General features: G+C 36.2%; 2 protein-coding genes across 5 annotated transcripts; both read right to left on the bottom strand.

Annotated features, from left to right (window-relative positions):
- Nucleotides 1-1,513: 1,513 nt before the first annotated feature.
- LOC121267847 (calcineurin B-like protein 3) lies at nt 1,514-11,056 on the bottom strand. Of its 4 annotated transcripts, none has more exons than XR_005941090.1 (9): nt 10,601-11,054; nt 8,167-8,321; nt 7,680-7,762; nt 7,440-7,499; nt 6,922-7,030; nt 6,565-6,617; nt 2,452-2,488; nt 2,119-2,231; nt 1,514-1,794 (listed from the first exon to the last, which is right to left on the bottom strand). XR_005941090.1 is itself a non-coding variant. In XM_041171934.1 (9 exons), the coding sequence occupies exons 2-9, from the start codon at nt 8,288-8,290 to the stop codon at nt 1,737-1,739; spliced, it is 681 nt and encodes a 226-aa protein (XP_041027868.1). In that variant the 5' UTR covers nt 8,291-8,321; nt 10,601-11,051; the 3' UTR covers nt 1,514-1,736. The 4 variants fall into 4 exon arrangements, 3 of the variants coding, with proteins under 3 accessions (XP_041027868.1, XP_041027869.1, XP_041027870.1); XM_041171934.1 differs by having other exon boundaries at nt 2,408-2,488; nt 10,601-11,051; XM_041171935.1 differs by lacking the exon at nt 10,601-11,054 and adding an exon at nt 8,405-10,571 and having other exon boundaries at nt 2,408-2,488.
- Nucleotides 11,057-14,162: 3,106 nt separating this feature from the next.
- On the bottom strand, nt 14,163-20,268 carry LOC121268153 (BTB/POZ domain-containing protein At5g47800-like). The gene is made up of 6 exons (XM_041172281.1): nt 19,918-20,268; nt 17,630-17,778; nt 17,419-17,488; nt 15,850-16,248; nt 15,019-15,759; nt 14,163-14,859 (listed from the first exon to the last, which is right to left on the bottom strand). The coding sequence occupies exons 2-6, from the start codon at nt 17,686-17,688 to the stop codon at nt 14,332-14,334; spliced, it is 1,797 nt and encodes a 598-aa protein (XP_041028215.1). The 5' UTR covers nt 17,689-17,778; nt 19,918-20,268; the 3' UTR covers nt 14,163-14,331.
- Nucleotides 20,269-23,172: the final 2,904 nt, after the last annotated feature.

Here is a 23,172-nt window from a genome sequence, read left to right as displayed (position 1 = left end):
ACAAAAATACAAGATTCAATACATGGGAGTCCCAACAATTGTCTCAAAACAAGCAAAAGCAACACCAGAGAAAATAAAAAAGATGGATTTGGAGCAAAAAAATTGACTCCCACTCATTCCCACTAAGGGGAAGCCGCTTAAAACGATTTTAACATAGTCTGATAAATAGACTATAAAACTACGATTAAAAGTCGCAATTGAGAGTTATGTGCTGCATTTTGCTGGTCTGGTATGGCTGAATGAGACTTTCACGACCACTTTATCTTGATTCTTGGTTAGAAAGAACAATAACATAGAGAAATAGCAACCTAAATATGAGCTGATACGCCGACGTAGGACCGTCAATGGCGGTGGTGGCGCGTGCGGCTCACGCGCCACTCTAGGGAAGAAGGTAGTACTTGGATCTAAGAGATCCAAAACCGTTGACCCCGATGGTGCCGCGCTTGGCAACAAAAGACTCATCCTGGCATGACGGCGCGTAGATTTTATGCCCATTGTAAGCCGTGCTTGAGACACACACGCCACTTGTTTGGATAGTTTTCTCCTTCCGTCCAACAGATCGGTGGCTGGGGAGTCTGATGATGGGGCGTGTAGTGGTCGTAGAAGGTTGGTAAGCAGCAGATCAGAACATCTTGGTGTTATAGCCAGAAAAAGTAGAAAAAGAATGGAAAAAAAAAACCGATATACATGTTCATTGATGGCTGGACAGTTGGAGGGAAGGAGGGGCCGAAGCTCCAAACCCCCCCCCCCCCCCCCCCCCCCCCCCCCCCCCCCCGGGGTGGAGAGGCTGAGATAGCTGGCTGCTTGGGTAGAGAAAAAATCGTCTGGAGAGAGAAATGAATTTTATTGGTGCCGGGTGTTCAAAAACAAAATCCCAACTAATTTCGAGGTTGCATAGGCCCTTGACTGGTAGTTTTCCTCAAGTACACCTTGAATAATTTAAGGAGAAGTTCTCCCAGTCCAATGACTCTTAGAAATTGTATGCATCTAAAAAGATTTGAACTTTAGACCTGGAGGGAGCATAGTGTCAAGACCAGGCCTTTACCACTTGATCCAACCCTAAGGGGTTTTAATTGTTGCTACTAATCAAACCAGGTTACTAAAGAACTTAAATCCAGCATTGGCTAGTTAAAAACACGAAAAAAGAAACTCAGTACCACTCAACTGAAAGTAGGGATGAGATGACAAGCCGGAAAGATTATATAATGTTAAAAGAATGGAGGAAGCAGAAAATGATATCTATTTTACACTGCCTAGTGCCTCCTAGTCCTCTGAGAAGCTGAATAAAATGGGAGGTTCTGCTTATGGTTGAGGCAATTTAAGCAATGGGTCAACCAACGCAACAATGCCCATATCTGCTCTCAGTTCACCTCGGTAGAGTGAGGCTAATTAACTTATTCAATTCCACCAATGTTTCCACACTTATCTACCAATATATGATAAAAAGCCCGCAGATTCCTTTCCCCTCTTATTTCTTGTGAATCAAATACAATCATACAAACGGAAAAACAAATGACTGAAACCCATTTATTCAAGCCAAAAGGTTATATTTGAAAAGGGAGACAAACTTCTTTTCATTGAGAACATTAATAAATGATCAACATCCCTTTGATTATGAACCTGTGCAAAGATAGCCACATTGACATTGACAGTAAAATAAAACAAGCTCTTCCAGAAGACTATCAAAATAAAACAAGCTCTTCCAGAAGACTATCAACTCCATGTAGGCTTGAAATTTAGGTATCATCAACTTGTGAATGAAAAATAAAACTTGGGAACGTCGTGGTGATGTCTCTGTCCAAGAAGAATTGGATGGATGTTAGCATCAAGAGCTTGAATTTTAGAAACTATTTCATGATGGAAAGATGAAACCAAAAGAAGAAAAAAAAAAGTGAAGTAGGAGAGATGCCATCATGCTAGATAATTTACAGTGGGACCAATGGTAGACTTAGCCTATAATACGTCATAATCCACATTTCTGGAGCCATTTATGATTTTTCAATCTTTAGAATTGTCCCAACAAGACAGAAAATACTAATGGGAAGATTTCTACCATCCATCACCAATTAAGTGATTCTCATATGCACGGGTAACATAGAGCAATAACAAATAACTCACTTGAGATATTGAAGAGTCATATTCTTCAAAAGGGAAGGATGTCGCACAACAAGGCGTCGCCACTCTTCCTTATCTATCTTTCCATCATGTTTAGTATCAGCTTCCTCGAAGGTCTAAAACATAAAAAACAATAACATATGGTGAGAGAATTGCAATTGTGATACTCTAATATGCTTAAATTTTCAACTCCATATAATGTTATTGTACATTTATTGAGCACTTAATAAAACAGAGAGCACATATTAGTGATCTGAATCCTGATGTTGAATTAGTATGAATAAGAAAGTACCTTATCAATGATAATTTCTATAACATCATCTGAAATATTCATACCGGATTCAGCAAGTGTGGCCACTACCATTTGCTTCACCTATGCATTAAAATGTTGAGCAATCAAACTCCTTCCGGAACATGCTCAAAGATATTTTTTTTTTTAATAGACAGAGTGGAAACAAAAAGACAAAAGTTAAGGAGATCACTTCCAAGATTTTGAGGCAAATAACGATTTTTTTCTTTTTTTTTTATAATTAATAATCTTTATTGATGAGAATGAAACTAGGCAGTACACAGGAAGTATACAAAGTGAGACACCTAATTACATTCTAGTAGGCTAGAAAGAAGATAAAAACTCATGAAGATATTTTTTTTTTCATAGACAAAGTGGAAACAAAAAGACAAAAGTTGAGGAGATCACTTCCAAGATTTTGAGGCAAATAACGATTTTTTTTTTTTTATAAATAATAATCTTTATTGATGAGAATGAAACTAGGCAATGCCCAAGTACACAAGAAGTATACAAAATGGGACACCTAATTACATTCTAGTAGGCTAGAAAGTAGGGCTGATACCCGCATGATGCGGGGCGGGGGTACCAAATTTTTTTGGTCCACAAATATTTTTTTAGACCAAAATTATAATATAAATTAAATTTATAAATACAAAAAGAAGTTAAACTTATTAGAGTTAGATTTTAGATTATCTTGGCCTCCTAAACCAACCTTTATATAGGAGGCCAAGGCAATACAATAGTCATCCTTAAGCAATGTGAGACTTACTACTAAGTCTCACATTGCTTAAGGATAACTATTGTATTGCTTTGGCCTCAATATAAAGGTTGGCTTAGGATGCCAAGGCAACTCAATGACTTGAATACAATTTCAAGTCTTTAATAAATTGTATATATCTATATACAATATATTTATATATATATATAAAAATATATAAAAAAAAATTTACATACGTGAAGCTGAGCGGGGGGCGGGCCAGGGCCCTGCTGAGGTCATCCCACCCCACCCTCGCTAGCCCTTCTGCATGCAGGGCGGGGCAAACGGGGGCAGGGTACGGGGCCTCGCTGCCCACCCCTACCAGAAAGAAGATAAAAACTCATGAACATTCCCTCCCTTCAATACAATTGCAAAAAACCACTGGAAAAGAGAGAATACAAAAAAGTTCCAGATTTCCCCCGCTGCACGCTCCTTGTTGTTAAAGCACCTGTCATTCCTTTCCGACCATAAACACCACATTAAGCACAAAGGAATCATCCGCCACACAGCTGCTAATTGGAAGCTACTATGAGTCATATTCTAGCATGCTAATAGATCCACCACACTCTTAAGTATAGCCCAACTCAGCCCAACTCCTCTAAGGATATCAGCCCATAACTCCCCAGCCACCTCACAAAGTAAAAGTAAGTGATCTATCGATTCCCCACTCCTTTTACATATGTAGCACCACTCCGTGACCATCATACTTCGCTTTCTTAGATTATCAACCATCAAAATCTTCCCATGTGCAGCTGTCCAAGTAAAGAAAGCAACTTTAGATGGAACTGGTACCCTTCCATACACTCTTCCATGGAAAAAAAGTGGGTTGTAGCACTGTCAAAACCTTGTAAAAGGATTTAACAGTAAACTTTTCTCTCCTCGTGTGAGTCCACAACATACGGTCACCCCCATTGGCCCCTAGCTTTGCTGAATACAAGTAGCTGTAAAAATCTGCCAGCTCTTCGAGTTCCCTGTCCTGAGCATTTCTTGTAAAAGTGACATTCCAACTAACCGTCCCATTAGCAAGACATAGTACTTCTGGAACTGGAGCTTGCTGATTTCCAGCCAAGTTAAAAACAACTGGGAAAGCCATGCAAAGAGGACTCTCCCCACTCCATACATCGAACCAAAAGCGGGTTCATGCTCCATCACCTACCTCAAACTTGAGATGTTTTTTAAAAGTGTTTCACCCCTTCCTTATGAATTTCCACAGGCTTACTCCAAAGGACCCCCTAACCTCTTTAGAGCACATCCCCCCCATGCACAACCATATTTATGATCAATAATCTCTCTCCACAGCGAGTTCCCTTCCATTTGGTACCTCCCCAACCACTTCCCTAATAGTGCCTTGTTAAAAACACACAAATTTCGCACCCCTAACCCTCCCCATTCGCAATTGGATAGCTCACCCTTTGCTAACTCACAAGGTGAAATTTGGATTCCTCCCCCATGCATCCCACAAGAAAACTCTAAACAACTTTTCTATCTGGTTTGCCACACCCACCGGTAATGGAAAGAGAGAGAGATAGTAAGTGGGAAGATTGGAATGGGTGCTTTTGATGAGGGTTAATCTCCCCCCTTTCGATAGATATAACCGCTTCCAACCCGATAATCTTTGCTCAACCTTCTCTAACACTCCATCCCAAATAACGATTAAGGAGCTAGAATTAATAGAAAAGGTTGTTGGTGGTCTTATCGTCATGATCCATCCCAAAGCAGGATGTATACTTCCACTATCATTGTGGTGGGGACAGCCTGCTGTACTGGCCTAGCTGGCCAGCTCATCAGGTTAAGTACACTGCTACTAACCTCTGGACCTCTAAGGTATGACCTGCTGCTGCAAAAGGTTGGTCCTCATTTATTCGGAACATTTTCTATTGAAGGACTTGCATGTTAAATTTCAAGTTGAAATCTGTACATCATGCACTTACTCATTGCCATGTAGACTTGAGAACTTAGAATCTGTCTATAGTCTGTATGGTGGCATCTGGCATTCTGGCTGATAGGTCCTTACAGAGTAATCTCCCACTATCAACTACAATTATCTAGAAGTGAGGCACAAGAATGTTTGAGAACAACTTGGAGCTTCTGATTTGAAGCTGAAAGGTGCTTTATGAAAATTAGATTTGTACTTCTTCCCAACTCTCTCTCTCTCTCTCTCTCTCTCTCTCCCCCCCCCCCCCCCCCCCCCCCCCCCTCCTCTTAAACATAGCTTGAAGCCCACGTTTGATGTTGCTTTCAGAAAACTAGGAGAATTGATGATCTCTTTGACAACACAAAAAACCCATTGTTCAACTCTTTGAAAACATGGAAATAGAAGGCAAGTACCTGATCGAATTGACCGGGTCATGTAGGAACAAGGTTCAAGTCTACTAGTCTGTTAGGATGCCTCAACTGCACACATCACTACACTTCCACTTGACACCCATCGTAAAGTTAAACGGCTTGTCTTGCTGTGACCTTGGCTTGAATTCTCAAAACTCCCTCTCCTCTCCTTTTTGGTGGTGTTGAAAACCAAATCTGCCAGCTTTTGTTCACCTCCTCAATGAACACGCTCCACCACCAACATCATCTGTCCAAATGTCCCAAGCCATCATTGGCACTGCCCCCCACTGGCATGTGCCTCCATGTACACACATAAATTAGATGCACTGACTACAACAAAGTTTGGTCCCTGCACTTCTTTTTGCCAGGAGCTCCATGTGCTCCTACAAACAATGACGTGTGAGTGGAATTTCGCAGTGACTGCTTCCAGTCCTCTAAAGAGTGCCCCTCCCTAGTGCAGTGTTCTATTTCTCTGGAGACTGAAAATAGACCCACAACAGTCCTGTCAGTTGCAAAAACTGCCTTTGTGGGCAGCTCAAGAAACCAGGGGATCTGACCAACTTGCTAGTACCATTTCTCTTCTTTTATTTTTATTTTTTATTTTTTCTTCCACTGTGTTGGCTGCTTAGGGATGCTTGTGAAGGTTGCTTACTCCCCTGGTTTGTATCCCAGCTTAATTTTTCAATAAATTCTAATTTTTCTCATAAAAAATAATTTAGTTAGATTGTGACTTCCAAGGCGGTCTTTCTAGATTATATTTTTGGCTCTCCAATACTGCTGTGTCGCATACTATAGGATGCATAATGTTCTATTATCTCTTAACAAGGCTTTTCATTCATCCACAAAAAAAAAAAAAAAAAAAAAAAAAAAAAAAAAAAAAAAAAGAAAAAGAGTTTATAGGATCTACAAATGCTGTAGTGTCAGATTTTATGTAACTCAAAATAGCCAATAATTGATAGATACATGTGTATGTATGTATAATCTAAGATTTAGAACCTCACATGCAAAGACTAATGGTTTCTATGCGGATGGTTGAAAAATATGATATATTCACTCAGCAGAAATAGGACAGCTATACCTCTTGTCTCTCAATGAACCCTTGCTGTCTGAGGTCATATAATCGGAATGAAACTGCAAGAAAGGAAAAGTTAGGTATCCCCATCCACGCTCACCATACATTCATGTGTATGTGTAGACATTAACATGCAATCACCAGGAAAGTTGAAGGGCTAATACCATGGAGAGACTACACAGAAGACCAACCTATTACTATAGATCAACTAGCCCATCTTTCTATTCTAACCCCCTCAAATCCCCAATAGGAAATGATGCAGGTATAAAGCAAGGGTTATGTCCATGCTACAGCTCCCATCTTCTCTAAAAGACAAAAGCACCTGGATCGATTAAAATTTTATAACTGTTAGTTGATACTTACACTCAATCTTATCCTCAATTGGTGCATTGGGGTGAAAGACGGAGAGAGCGCGTGCAAACTCTTCAAAGTCTAGTATCCCCTTGTGCTTTGTATCAAACAAGTCAAATACCTATAAAATTTGAGAACAGATGGTTATAATTAGCAAAAATGCTTTCTTATAGATCATGAATTTATATGTTTGTGTCTATAAAGAACTTCAAGCCAATTAATGCTTGAAAGTTGTTTAGGTTTAAACCAGCCAGCCAAAGGGCAGAAAATAAGCACATGCACAAAGCTCTTGGGCTAACTAACATCCCAAAACTCACCAAAGGGTCTAAAGCCATTAGTAGGCTGCTGAACCTGGCAAGGTCTTTTAACTAGATGATATGTCTGCAGATATATGGTAATGCAGAAAGGAATTCAAACAAAATAATTTCACATCTATGAAGTGAAAAATGTTTAGAATTTTAAATCATCTGGGAAAAGACACATAAAAACTAAACCAACATAAACCAGAGAGCAGATATATAAAAGTGTACCCGGTCAGCATATAAGCTCTCCTTTTTCTTTGTCTTGAACAATGCTAGTTGAAATTCTTCCTAAAATGAAATATTCAGATGACAACCAATAAAAATAAACGTGTGAGATAAATCATGAATAACAGTGCATCAGAACTTAAACAAGATTATTTTCCTATCCAAAAGATAGGAATGAAAGAAAATCAAAGTCACTGTGCGCTTGAAAATGAAAGCAATGATGTATGGTATGACATATTGCACCTTATTGATTAGACCGTCGTCAATTACGGCACTACTGATCTTCTTAAACAGTTCATAAAGCGCTTCTATCTCACTTACACTAACTGCATTTGAAAGAAGAAAATTCAAATATCTCAGCATGCTCCAGATGCAAGCACGAAGAAAATATTGGAAACCCACTAAGGTTAAGGACCACTTGGGATATCAGATAGTGATCACATCACTCATGAGCCCCTGGGCTTTTGTCACATTACAATAGAAAATAGAGAGGCAAAGTATCTCCTTTTCCTAGTATTAAATTCGCCATTGATGAAGGGAAAAAGGATTTGGAAACCATTGGGTGGATACCTATTCAAAAGACTTTAGGAAACATCCTTTTTGAAATTATTCATCATTAAAAACATAGTTGAAAGAGACAAGAAACCGATGTCTCTTTTATCACTAATGTTCCAAGACACCCTTCCTGACATCTAGAAATAGAAAGTTAACAAAAAAGGCAGCAGCATACACGCTGTCTCTCTTGCAAGAGCTTCAGGATCTTGAAAACCGTTGGGTTGGTTATATGAATCAGTATCACAACAATTTATGACAGCAACACAGAAATGCTTTAATCCATCTACGCACTGCACCATGATCTTTTCTGGACCTCAAAATGCTCCATACCTGTGCACAAAGAAAAACTAATTCTTGAAATCTTAAGAATTTAAGGAACTTTCCTGAATGCTTATAACAGCATATTGTCGTACCTGGAAAAACAAAGTTGATTTACGATGTATTTGTGTTTAACCAGTCAACCAGGTTCGATGAAAGTGATAATAAAGCATAAAAGTGACATTAAACTGAAAATCAAGCAAGCTATCAAAGAGCACATGGGACAAAAGAAAGACAACAAAAAGAAAAAAGAAAAAAGAATGATGTTAGATTCTATAACACAAAAATAATCTTCACTATTCTATGTCCAAATGCCCAAATCAAATGACATCCTTTCAGATAACAGATTAGCATTATTAAAAATATAATTTCATTTAGCAGATTTTTGGAACGTCTACCATATTGTTCAGTTTTCTGATAAACTTTCATTTTGTTTAGTTGGAACTAACAATCTTGATCTTGGGCATGAATCTACATGAGATCTGAGGATTCAATCCTTAATGTGTGAGTGTGAGGAGAGAGAGAAAAATAACGGAACCTTAAAGTTTATTTAAAACCTGGATTTTTATACAAATTCAAAACCTTTTTTTCTTTACTTCTGTCTTCTTGTAGGGAGAAAAAAGCAGAGGTAAATACAATAAAGGCCTCTAAACAATTATTTAAACACTCATTATAATGATAAGAATCCAAAAAATCTGTGTTTTTTCTCCATCTTGGTGACAACAAATTATAAATGCAATGTGACAAACACCAATAGAGAAGCTGCTAAGTGCAAACAATAGATTGATAGATTCAGTATCCCATTCTGACATTTGCCAAAGGAATCCAAATCTCTGCTTGTTTTGTAACATGAATGAGAAAAAAGAAAACATCAACCTGTCTATATGTCTTTTTTACTTTTCCTCTATCTCCTCAACAACGAAGCAAGCACATAATTGATACGACAAATGCCAAGTACGATTGATAATACTAAGACTATATGCATGGTGAAACTGCTAATGAGTACAATGAATCAACATGGTTTGACAAATAAAAACAATCTGACCCTTTCGTCTGCACGTAAATTAATAAAGGAAAATAAACATCAGTTACATCCTTCATTCAATGGACTTCAGTAAGAACTTAAACTCTTTTTCCTTTTACCCTGTCCTGTTGGCAACAAACAAAGCATTAATGTACAACAGTAGCATCTTACTTCATTCGTGGCCTGAATGCTACAACTATTGAATATTCCTTTTCTCATTCTGTCTTCTCAGCAACTCACAAAGTATATGCTATAAGAAATGCATACAAACAGTTGGCCGACCTATACACACTTGTGCTCACTCAGAAGAACGGTTGTGTTGCAACAAAATGACAATTACAGGCTTACAGCCATTCGCAGCCAAATCCCTTGTAACAACACACTGGGGCATCAGGCATGAAACTAAAACTTATATGCAGCCAAACCCCTTGTAATTGAAGATCAAGAACAATCAATGGATGAGCTTAGAAATTTATTTTTCAATACTTTATTCCATTGGTCAGTTGTAACTGGTTTTAATGGAATGAACTTTCATGAATTTCTTGTAACACTAAACTAGCATGCATAGGTGATGGTCTTGTATATGTCCCATATACTTGGGATTTTGCCTATTCTTATGATCAATAAAATTAGGTTTACCGATAAAAAAAATGTAAGCAGCAGCAGGCCAACCCATGCTTTCAACAACAACAATTACTAACAACATCAGCACTCAGCAGCTCACTGTGAATGTCCATGCCAAGTTCTGTTTTTTTATTTTTGGGAAAAAAGAAAAATTAGAATCCAAAAGATTGAAAAACAGGTGCATCTTTTGGGGATTCATTTGCATGATTACCCCCAAATCCTTAGATACCATTACGTAAACTAAATGAACAAACAAACGCCACAGAAAGCCATTAAATACAGAAACGCAAACCAACAAAATTTGCCTCAACCTTCTGATTTAATTGGTCCATAATAAACAGATATAAGAGGTAAACTAGCCATAATCCATCAAATTCGTGGTCAATTACGGCTACACAACAAACAGAAACATTACATAAAACGAAAACTTTCCGGTCCAGGAGCTCCAATGCCACCAGTGAAAACCCAAATTGCCACAAAAACCCGGCGAAAATGAGACCCCATAACAGATCAAACAGAATCTACCAAAAATACTTTGACTTTTTTATTCAAATAATTTCACAAACAAAGAAATTCAATGAATAATAACAAAATCGCAGATAAGGAAGCGCAGGGATGGAGATAAGGAGCAAAAGCGGTTTACCTATTCAAAAAAACCAAAGAGAGGAAAGAAGAACGAGCCAACGACGTGACGAGGAGCTAAAATTATCGAACTTCAAACCAATAACTTCAAACCAACGACGTGACGAGGAGCTAAAATTATCGGACTTTCAAACCAATAACTTCAAACCAACGACGTGACGAGGAGCTAACTGCTAAAGCTTAACCAATACTATCATTGAGGTGGGGTTTTATTTTCTCTGTTTAAGCAGGTTCATGATCGTGATTGATGAAGGATTAAAAATCGAATCTGGGTTTTTTAACTGCTGCGTGACCTGCGTCTAGGCATACATGGCAAGCAAAGTGGCGAGTCAGTTTGGCGAATCCGTAAACTCACAAACCCCATGTCCGAAACAGGTGTTTTACTTTTCGTTAACCGGGGGGGCTCGTACACTGTGGTTCAGTGATCACGTGGAGTTGAGACCATTAGAGGTAGGTGGTCCGTGTCAATGGAGATAGGTAGGTAAATCCGTCTCAGGAAATTCGTAATCCTTTTTGCTTTTTGCATGAGTAGGAAGTTCAACTTCCTGTTTTACATTTTTCTTATTTTTTTTAACAAAAAGGATGAATACACTTTCCATTCAAATGATCAAAATTGAGGCATTACCCTCTTAAAATTATTAAAAATTGAAACTTTACCGGTTTTAATTTTAATTAATAATCTTACTATTATTTACAAATCATCTCAACTCATCTCACTATCTAAACGAGTCATATCATATTTTTTTTATAATATCTATATTATTTAAATAATAAGATTTAATTTATAAATTTTAAATTTTTTTTTTAAATTAAATTAAGTCATATAAATATTTTATCTATATTATCCTGGCCAAGTCTTTTTAAGAATGAACATTGCAGCCATCAACCATAAAGACATCAAAAGTCAAACCTATCAGTTAGAGCTCCTTGGCCAAACCAATTTTCAAACTAGGCGGCAGAATTTGTTCAATCAGTTATGAAAGAAAGATGTCTACAGTGGTATTTTTTTTTTTTTCTTTGAACTTCTTTTTAAATTTTTTTAGTTGGCTATGATATATACTTTAATTAAGGGATGTGCACTCAACATAATTATCATCGAACTCAAGCTAACTATGGGGATTCGGGTATGTTGTCTTTATGAAAATGTTTAGATAATAAGGAGAATGATTTGTACAGTTCTAAAGTATATAAGTCGCATGCATTCTTTTTTAAAAAAAAAAATTAGATAAATTTAAGATTTATATGAAAAAATTAATTTTTTAGTGATGGACTCTTGATTATTTTTAAAAGAAATGCGAGAGAATTACATATTCTAAAACTATATCTAACATTACTCGGATAACAATATTTCTTAACAGAGTGCTTGCAAATCGATTAAAATGAGTTGAAATGGTTTTAGATGAGTTAAATAAAATATTATTAGAATATTATTTTTTAATATTATTATTGTTTTGAGATTTGAAAAAGTTGAATTGTTTATTATATTTTATGTGAGAATTTAAAAAAATTATAATGATAAAATGAGATAAGTTGAGATGAGTTTCCAATCCAAACCGAAACTTTAGTCTATTAGCCATCAACCATAAAGACATATTTCAACAACAACCCAAGATTTTGCATAACCTCAACCCTATCAGCTTGAGCCCCTGGCCAAACCAATTTTAAAACTAGGGACAATTTGTTCAATCAGCCAGTCCATCTCTTCTGCATCCCCTTATGAAAGAAAGTTGTCTACATCGATTTTTTTTTTCTTTGAACTTTTTTTTTTAAATTTCTTTCATCAGGGGATGGACTTCACATAATTGTCAAGAATTGAGGCTAATTACGGAACTTTGGATACGTTGTCTCTATGAAAATGTCTGAATAATAAGAAAAATGATTTATATAGTCTTAAGACGTATAAATCTCATGTATTTTTTAAAAAAAAAAGGTAAAAAAATTTGAGACCTACATGAATAAATCAAATTTTTAATGATGAATCTCAATTGTTTTTTTCAAAAAAAATATGTGAAACTTATATATTTTAAAACTATATCTAATATTACTCGATAATATTTCTTAAAAGAGCGCTTGGAGATGGATCTATCAACCATCAACTATAAAGACATACTTAACAAGAAGCCAAGATTTTGTACAACCTCAACCCTATCAGGTAGGGCCCCTTGGCCAAACCAATTTTCAAAATAAGGTATAATTTCAATCAGTCAGTCCATCTCTTGTAACACCACTCATGAAAAAAAGATGTCTACATTGGTATTTTTTTCTTTGAAATTATTTTTAGTTGGGTATGATATATACTTTAATTATGGAATGTGCACTCAACATAATTGTTATCGAATTTAAGTAACCTATGGGGATTTGGGTACGTCGTCTCTGTGAAAAAGTCCGGATAATAAGAAAAATTATTTGTATAGTCTTAGAGTGTGCAAATATTATGTACTTCCTTTGATTATAGTGGATAAATTTAAGACTCATATGAAAAAAATTAAATTTTTAATAATGGGTTCTCAATTTTTTAAAAGAAATGCGCAGGACTTACACACCCTAAAACCGTATCCAGCATTATTCGAATAATAATATTTCTTAATAGAGTGCTTGGAAATCGATTTAGTTTAGTGGCCATCAACCATAAATACATACTTCAACAACAACCCAAGATTTTGTACAAACTCAAACCTATCAGCTAGAACAGGTTTCCAAGTTGTTCATTCCTTCATGCTTTTAGAGAATCTCATGAACTTGCAAGGTTTGTTTGTAATGTTCAAGATATTAATGTTTGGTGGGAAAGTTTTCCAACATGTATTCGGCAGCCAATTTGGGTTGACCAACGGTTGTAATGTTTTATTTCACTAACGAGAAGTTGATGTTTCATAAAAAAAAATAAAAACCCAGCTAGAGCCCCTTGGCCAAACCAATTTTCAAACAAGGCAGAATTTGTTCAATCAGGCAGTCCATCTCTTCTACCTCCATTTATGAAAGAAAGATGCCTACAGTGGTATTTTTTTTCCTTTGTAACTTGTTTTTAAATTTCTTTAGTTGGCTATGATATATACTTTACAACAAGTTTGAAGGGTGAGATGAGAATTTTTTGTTTTAGATGAAAGTTTAAAATATTATTTTTTAGTATTATTATTATTTTGGGTTTTGAAAAAGTTAAATTGTTTATTATATTTTGTGTGAGAATTTAAAAAAATTGTAATGATGAGATGAGATGAGAATTTTGTGTCTCATCCCACTTGCCAAATCAGGGGATGTGCACTTAACATAATTGTCATCAAATTCAGGCTAACTTTAGGGATTCAGCTGTGAAAAGGTTTGGATAATAATATTTTTAAATGGAGCCTTGAAAATTGAATTACTCGTTTGTTTATACAGATGAAATAGATGAAACTTAAAAGTTAAGTAAAATATAATTAGAATATAATTTCCTAATATTATTTTTTTAGGATCTAAAAAAGTTGAATTATTTATTGTATTTTGTATAGGAATTTGAAAAAATTATAATGATTAGATGAAATGAAATGACTTGTGAAAACAAATGAGACCATTCTTCTAGATAGCAATGAAGCAGTGAGATGGAGCTTCTGATAGATAGCTTAACAAAAACTTTCTATGAACACAAATGATGCAAACGGCTTATACACTTCTAAAAAGAACAGCATTTTTAGTAACAACAAAAGGCCAATTACACTATTACAGTAAGTTGACGGAGAAACAGGATGATTTCATTTACTATCTGTCTCTGACTTTGTCCTGGCTATGGTCTGATCTGCTTCCCTTTGATACAATCTTCTTAGGCTCCCGTTTTCTCCGAGATATTCCTTCTTCTCTTATTTCCTTCTCCTTCTCTGACTCCACTTCCTCAATTTCAGAAATGGCCAACTTTCTTTCCAATGCTAGTGGCAACTTACCATCTGATCTCTTCATTTTTTGTTGATCCCTTTCACTGGTTCTGGCAATGGTGGTTCTTCCAGGGCCCTCCCTTCTACTAGGTTTTTCATCTGGACCTACTTTTAGCTTACCCTCATCGTTTCCTGCAGTTAGCGTCTGGGTTCCTCTACGAATCAGCTCCGGGAGAAGTAGCTTGTGATTAGTTTCCTTGGAACCCCTCTCTTGCTCAAAAAAGAGGACTTGCACCACAGTTCTTAATGGTAGCCGTTCGTTCTTCACAGCATGGGCACGTACTTCTGGAGATAGCTTTTGGCAGTCTAGACTTCGGCAGAGGCGCTTTCTGTCTGCTTTACTCAAATCAGGATGCTCCTGTAAATAAATTGAAACACATTGAGGATGTGCTAGACATCATTAATCAAGAATCATATTGCCTTGCATCTCATGGCATTAGGACTTAAAATAATTTGGAAGTTCGTGGCAAGTTTGTTCTCATCAATCCTTCACTTAGCCTTCGTTTTGAATCCATACCTTTAGATAAATGTTGATTGCCTTGTAAAGGTCATCGTGTTCTGGCCGCGCAATATCAGGTAGTGCTTCAGCAAGTGATACTATTTTTGAAACCGGCATGTTGACATCCTTTACAACCACTTGAATATAAGAATCAATGAGCTTCCCAACCTTCCTGATGGATCCCAAAAAATGTCTATTTTCTGCAGCTGTAGGGGGCTGTCTTCTCCATAGCACCACTAAGCTTTCTAACACTGCCACAACTAAGTCAACATCATAAGAGTGCCCCTCAGAGGTTGAGTGCAAGGGAAAGAGCAAGTCACTCATTGTTGCCTCCTCAAATTGCAGACTGCATCTCCTTATGAGCTCTGATTTTGTCACTGGAGAGGCTCCAATATAATATGCTATGCTAAGAAGCCTTAGCAAAAAGCCAACTGAAACTGATCCTCGGTCTCCGGGAATCATGCTCACTATAGTTCCAAGAACGAGCCAATTTTTCTCCTTGAGTCCTTCAGTTTGAGGCACTAAACCTTCTAGAGGACTCTTCTTTGTTGTGTCTGGTAACCAGCGACAGGCATAGACATGCAAGGCTTCACCAATAAGCTGTGGTGGCATTATACATGTTGCTTTGATGGCAGTGATAATACAGCGGAACATGTCTATGTCAAGGTCGGATATATCCTCTGTCCACCAGTCCCTCGGAACAGAATGTCGGCTTTTCTTGGAGTAACCAGGCCTAGTGTAAGTGTAGGACCATGCAACCTGCAGAGAGATTTTAAGAAATCTAAAGAAGAACAAAATCTTAACTTCCATCATCTTAGAATGGGGAAGAAAAGAAGAAAAACTGTTCACCTTTGATGGGGGTGTGAGGACTTTCTCAACGATGGAATCGATGCATTTTCTGGTGATTCCATAGGTCTCAGACCACTCAGGTAAGTTGGATGTGCTTTGGAGTGTAACAATAGAGTCCTTCCAACCTTCCAAAATGCATGAAGTGAAGAAAGCCTCAAGTTTGAGAACCAAGTTCCCCTTCTCTACAGATTCATTCATTCTAAGAAATTTAGCAGCACAGAATGCTGGTACAAAGTTGCGAGCACTGACATTAATGGTAATCCCATAGCAAAACTTAGCACACAGTTCAAAAGCCTCTTCCCCTCCTGGAAGATCATGAAGCTCAACTGTAACGTTGTTGGAATCGCCAGCCTCTGAGCAAAGCCGTTGTAAGAGTCCACACTTAGGAAGCAGTGGAAACTGCAGCTAAGACCAACACAGTTAACAAGAATCTAAGCAACAGTGACTAAAAAAGAAGCGAAACAGCATTAGCACAATCAACAACAGTCCTCTTCAGGGAACCCATAAGAACCCGAAGATCCTGAAACGTCATCTTCAACTTCAACTTCAAACGCATGACATTCTTGTACAGTCATTCCATCATAGGTAGCAGGCTCAAGTCCCACTCTTTCTGTTGGAATTGATTCCGATACCATTTAACGATTCAAGGAAAGTTCAAACCACCTTTTGGGCCTATGCTTTAAAAAGTACCAGTCGATATTACGTTTCTTTTCAGAAAACATCTCATCTCATCTCATCCTATCTCATCATTACAACTTTTCCAAATTCCTATATAAATAAAATAAACAATTCAACTTTTTCAAATTTCAAAACAAAAATTATACTAAAAAATATATTCTTACAATATTTTATTTAATTTTTTAACTTTCATCTCAACTCATCTCATCTCATCTCTGAAAATAAACTAGCCCTAAGTGTTAATAATATAATATAAATAATTAAATCTACCTCTTTTTATCAGGTTAAGTTTTTGAGACAAGTATTGATTTCATATAGTATCAGAACAAAGATATTGAGTTCGAGTTTTAACTCTCCACTCTATCATATTTAATTAAATATTTCACGTGTTAGACCACCTACACAAAAGAATGTTAAAAATATAATATAAATAATTAAATCTATCTCTTTTCATCCGTTTGAAGTTTTGAGTGGTGATTTTATATTAAGATCAATATAAAATTCAATATAAAATGCTAGAACTTCTCCCTCCCAACTTCAAAACATCCCGAAATATCATCCAGCACTTTCCTATATATATTCAAATAGGATATTACACTTCCTAGCTCCAATAAATGCTTTCTTTTTTCACTTTCGGTTCATGATCGCCTGATCAGATACTAATTGACTTGCTGCATCATGCATGTCATGTGCATAGAATGTAAAATGTAATCTCTACTTTTTCAATCTGAATCTTGGAAAGCACTTGAGTTTGAATGGGAAACATGCAGGAGGGAATACATTGGAAAAAAACAAAAAAATCATTTCATCACTGTAAGAACAGAAATACAAAATCATCATTATATTTTTCACTGAAAGAGACTTAATCAAGGATTTCTTATCCGTTCATACCTTATGGAGGAGATAGCTGGTATCATTAACTTGAACCACAATATCGCCACGTAAATCAGAGATCAGGGTCCTGCATGCATTAGCGAAACAAATTCTCTCAGTTTCATCCTTCAAAAATGAAACACATTCCTGAACACAGCAGCTTCGTTATCAATCTCAGCATACAAATAATATTTTAAGTTGATATATAATAGATGACGATGATCCAAACCTGGTAGCTTCTTCGGTGTAAAAGGTATCTGGCCTTATGCCAAGTTTCATAAACTTCATTTTATGAAGGTGTGTTTTCTTTCTTATGAAAAGATCTCGATCAGTCCTTCCTGCTCATATATATCATGAATTTGGAATGTGTGCCCTTTCCTGATGCGATTTCCAATTGAAAGCCAGGCCAGAGTCAAAAAAATACAGATGATCGTATTGTCATATTTAATGATGGAGAAACGAGTGTCAGAATGAAGAAGATCAAAACAAAGAAAGAAAGAAGCAAGAACACTTGGCATGCAATTAATGGATGCAAGAAAATAAGTGGACACGTGATTCACAAAATTCATCAAAGCAGTGATATCATCATATCTGGGAATTAAATCTTTTGGAAAGAAACTCACTTCAAATCATAATGACTCAAAAGTCAGATTTCATTGCAGTTGATCAGATTAGAAAGAAAATTGTTTGAAAGGCTTGTAAAATTAAAACTAAAATCCAATTGGAAAAGAGCTGGTAATTATCCAGTTTTGAGTCTTGACAAAACAGTGATCCAAAACATTCCTGCAAAATTCATTACAAGAAAAATGAGTATTTATAATGAATTATTTGTAACGGAAATGATTATTTGCGACGAAAACAAACTCATTTTAATAGAAAATAGTTATTTTTACAAGAAATAACTGATAATTTTCTTATAGTGAAAACTCAATGACACATATTCGAATAAACTTATAGTTATCCGATCGCGGCATGCATACATGTAAATTCGGAAAAATAAAATAAAAATGCGAAAAAAAGGAAAAGAAAATTGATTGGAAGTAAAAGAGAAAAATAGTAGAGTCGATCATGATGAAAGACAAGGTTTTGAAGCTCAGCTCATGAAAGGGTGCTGATAAGGGGTATAAATTCCAATCTTGATAAGCACCTCGGCATAATTAAAATCAAGAATTTGAAACTCAACTTGCTTGTCCAATGCGGCTATCTCTAAGGCTACCCTTTATCAATCAGTATTAATCATTGTGCAACTTGTGCAATGCTTTGAACTTACACGTCCGAGATCATTTTAATCTAGCATTGCTTATCGACATGACAGATTTTTATTATTTTAATACAGAAAAAAAAAATATATGGTGGGGTTACGTGGAACTTTGAGTCAAGATAAGTCTATCTACTCTATATGATATGATTTGATGTAACTCTAAAAATCCATTTTGGCTGATGGCCATTGTTAATACTACTTTTCAGTATATGCTCTCTCATGTACTCTTAGAGAAATGATGATCAGAGGGGTACAACCAATTTTCCTTTTTTCAACTTTTAACAGTACCTCCAACTACATGAATCATGATTATCATAAAAAAAGTATGAAACTGTATATAATGTTCATAGATGGTTTCTGGGCAAGTACGCCCCTACTTTTAAGTTTCTTGGAAAAGAGAGTAAAAAAACAAGTAATTTTCCTACTACGTACACAATCAACAGAAGATAGAAAATTGAAAAAGCAAAAGGAAAATTAAAAGAAGAATCTTCTCATGTTGTCCTATAGTTCTTCCAAGGGGGGGTTATAATGGGATGTTGGTCCAGCTGCATTTATCACCACTTCTTTGTTAAAATCTAACCTAGTTAATACTGGTCTCTGCTTTTGCAGACAAATCGTGGCAAAAGAAAGCAGCACCTACAGTGCTAACGTGGCACACACCCAATACTTCTTTATCAGATAATTGGAAAGATCAGCCATTGAGATTTTTATTCCAAGCACGAAAGTATAGCTAGCGCGCGAGTCTCCAAAGAAACTTTTTTCGAAAGGCAGATTATGATCTCAATTATATATGAAGAACATGAAAACTCACGTAAAAGTAATATTGTTTCTGGAAAGACAAGCTCGACGATCTCTGCATGCATACATAATCAAAGTTGGACGATTGGATGCCACTCGATCGCTATGGTCTTTATAGCCTAATTAAAGAACCTACTTCAAGCTCCCCCCCCCAAAAAAAAAAAAAAAATGAAAGATCCAGTGCTTTCTTTTTGTCTATGTTCTTTTGGAATTTTTATCTGCTACTTATTTTATCTGGCTAGCAAAGGGTAGCAGAATCTTTCATGATCTGTATAACAGAACGAAAAAGAACCTTGAGCTTTTGGTTTGATGTGGATTAGGATTCAATAATAAGAACTAGAGAGTTATCCGGCCAGCAGTGGGACTGATTGTTCAACTGATACTGGAAATTAATACATTGACAATTCAAAAACTGAAGAAGAGAAGGGAGGAGGGGGCAGATGGGAAGAGAGACGTACCACAAATATCTGATTGATGTTCGTGTACTTTGATGCCAAGAAAGCATTAATGTTTAATTTACAATTGAGAAGGCTGTAAATTTAGCCTGGCCTTTGAACTCCAACGTCCATGAAAGCACCAAGTTGAGAAAGCGAGCAGGTGAAGCTGCGAAAAGTGCTACTATATGGGGGTCTAAAGTCAGAAACATATATACATACATATGCATCAGCCGACATGAACATGAGATGCATTCATTCGGACGTCGAATTGGTTTCATGCATATGATATTATGATCCTTGGAGAGAGAGAGAGAGAGAGATGGAGGCCTATGGGTTTCTGTAAAATCAGCCAGTGAGGCACGCCAAACATATAAAAACGAGGCCCCCCAGTGTGTCACCAAGAGTACTATTGGAAAGGAGAGAGAGAGAGAGAGAGAGAGAGAGAGAGAGACAGTGGTTGGTATTAGTCAACGTGGTAATGCATCAAAAGCATATTATGATAAGCCGCTTGAACAGATCAATAGAAATGGAATAGAAAAGGGAAGCAGCTGTCTCTTCTCTTTTTTTCTCCCCGGCCCCCAAGCTCGAGAAATCCGTTCTCCACGATTGAATTCACAAAAAAGCATGCATGATGCTCTTATGGTGGGGTCCAACATTGACCTCTCCTGTTCATCCTCTCATCATGCTTCCCCCCACTATCTTCTCCTATATTCTTCCCCGATCTATAGGTCTCCTTGATCTGCATGTCGGCCACGTGTCTTGTTCTGTACCGTCTGCTACATCATCCTGATGGGATTTCACTGGCTTTCTGTGTTTGTTGTTTTGGAGGCCCAACACAGACAACTACTTCTTCTTCCCTGCCCATCACCGCGTTCTGTCAACTTCCATGCGTATGTTTCTTTGTGTTCGTGTGCTATATATTAGCACGTGCACGAATCTTCTCTCGTTGATTTTAGTTTTTCCTAAGAGATTGTGTTTTGATGTCCCACACGATTTCTATGTAAATTACAGGGAGAAGAAGCTAAGCCCACCAATCCCTTCAATCCCATCCAATTCGAAGGAGACGCGCCAGCTAACTGTTGAGACAACTTTTTTGATGTATCCTACTTATGCTCAAAGTGGCTGTACCAACTTAAAGCAAAGACACATTGAGATTATGCAATGTACCTAGGTTAAAATAAAGGAGAATTGCTACAAACATAAAAGAATCATCACGTAAAAGTATATCTATAAATTTTTATAATTTTATGTGATCGTTTAGATCTATTTTATAATAAAAATAATTTTACAATTTAACGTATCACATAAAGTTACGTCAGGTTGTAGGTTTATTTTTGTGTAATCCCTTTGTGGCTAAGTTATTTCTCAAAATAAATATACTATGTTGATCAGATGTTGAGGATGATCATGATATATATATATATATATATAAGTCATCTCAACTCATCTCATTTTTCAAACGGGTCCTAACTCTTTTGGGGTTGAATCCTATGGTTTCTTACTAACTAGTACTCTTTGGATTAACGCAAAAACTAATAATAATTACATATTGGTTGAAATTATTCATTATTTTTTTAGGACTGCTACATTCACAAAAGAATTACATAAAAATAATCTTACAAATTGATGTGACTTCATTTGATCTGTTAGATCTACTTTATAATAAAAGTAATTTTACAATCTGATGAATCACATCAAACCATATCAGTTTGTGGGATTGTTTTTATATAATCACTTTATGGCAAGAGTATTTTTCTTATTTTTTTTAGACCCACCCATATTGCTAAAGTTTCATATTTTTTAAGTTTGATTGTTAACCAACTATAACAGCAATGCTAAGAACGGGATAATCGTCAGTTCTGATGTCATTAACATATATAGATAACTCCCAAGTTTCTACAACTGACTGTATATAGAACTGTGCATGTGGTCACTAAAGCCACCCTTCAACTCGGAAAAGCCATGCAACCATGCATGTGGCCAGCCTTTATAAGAAAGTCTTCCAGCACCAACTAATCATATAAGTCATGGCTGCATCCTAACTTCTGACTATATGGATGGATGTATGTATGTATGAGCATGCGTGACATCCGAGTAACAAAGCAATATCAAGTACTTATATTCCAATGCCCAGGTCAGGCAATAAGTGAAGGTTGGAAATTACCCATTTAAATTAATGGCTGTACTGAATGATCTCCACTTCTGCATCATAATCATGTGCCTGTCCCAGAAATTCCAAAATAGCTTGACTTCTTGCTTATAATTTGAGTTTGACAGACATGAGTTGTAGTTTAGCACCCCCATTTTGCAGCCTCTTCCTAACATGATAATTACGTAAGTAAAGAAAACCTTGATTATATGAGCCTTGTTTTGTATAAGCGGTTTGATGCACTAAACTGCGTACCAATACTGACATAATTTTTTTTTATTGAAAATAATAATAAAAGAAAGAAAATTTTGAAAGAAGAAGAATCTCTTCTATCTCACGAAAATTATTTCCATCTCAATTTCTACCGTTTCATTAAATAGATGTCTTACATATCAGTATCAATATGCGATTTAGTACGCGAACTCACTTGCAAGAAGGCTTCTCCTGATTTATATTTGTAAGCATTACTTATGGTATGTATACCTCCAAATCTCGGCCTGTCTTGAGAACTCTTTGGCTTTTGAATCATGCCCTTTTGGGATTTTATCTTCTTTTTTTTTAAAAAAAATACATATATAGAATTATCACTCGCCCAATAGATATACACGTGATGAGTTTCATTATAATATATAATCATAGAAACAATTATTTGAGTTTTTTTACTAATTTAAGTCGAAAAAAAAAAAACCATTGCTCCTTCTCCTTCTCCTCCTTCTCCTTCTCCTTCTCCTTCTCCTTCTCCTTCTCCTCCTCCTCCTCCTCCTCCTCCTCATAATCCTGATCTATTACGATAAGCATTAGCTTTTAAGTCCTGTTTGGATTGAGAAGTAATCTCAACTCATTTCATCTTATCTCATCTCATCATTACAATTTTGCCAAATTTCTACACAAAATATAATAAACAAATTAACTTTTTCAAATCCTAAAACAATAATAATATTAAAAAATAATATTCTAACAATATTTTATTCAATTTTTAACTTTCATCTCAATTTATCTCATCTAAACTCTCAATCCAAACGGGGGCTTAATTTGTCTTGCTCATGCTGATCAACATCACGACCTTTAGTATTCCATATATGACCTAATTTTTCTGTTCATACAGATATAAATTAATTAAATAAAAG

This window comes from Juglans microcarpa x Juglans regia, chromosome 5S (genome assembly GCF_004785595.1).
Source record: "Juglans microcarpa x Juglans regia isolate MS1-56 chromosome 5S, Jm3101_v1.0, whole genome shotgun sequence".
Taxonomy (NCBI): Eukaryota; Viridiplantae; Streptophyta; class Magnoliopsida; order Fagales; family Juglandaceae; genus Juglans; species Juglans microcarpa x Juglans regia.
This window is presented reverse-complemented; position numbering and strand designations above follow the sequence as displayed.

Bases quoted from the DNA above. Each gene is read 5' to 3' on its own strand.
- LOC121267847 (XM_041171934.1), bottom strand. From the start codon at position 8,290: ATGGTGCAGTGCGTAGATGGATTAAAGCATTTCTGTGTTGCTGTCATA. The intron at 2,489-6,564 runs GTATAGCTGTCC...TTTAATGCATAG, and splicing joins GGTTCATTGAGAGACAAGAG to GTGAAGCAAATGGTAGTGGC. The intron at 1,795-2,118 runs GTGAGTTATTTG...CTTCTTGGACAG, and splicing joins ATGACTCTTCAATATCTCAA to AGACATCACCACGACGTTCC.
- LOC121268153 (XM_041172281.1), bottom strand. From the start codon at position 17,688: ATGAAGTTTATGAAACTTGGCATAAGGCCAGATACCTTTTACACCGAA. The intron at 17,489-17,629 runs GTTTGGATCATC...TAATGCATGCAG, and splicing joins TACACCGAAGAAGCTACCAG to GACCCTGATCTCTGATTTAC. The intron at 15,760-15,849 runs GTGAACAGTTTT...ATCTCTCTGCAG, and splicing joins TCCTCACACCCCCATCAAAG to GTTGCATGGTCCTACACTTA.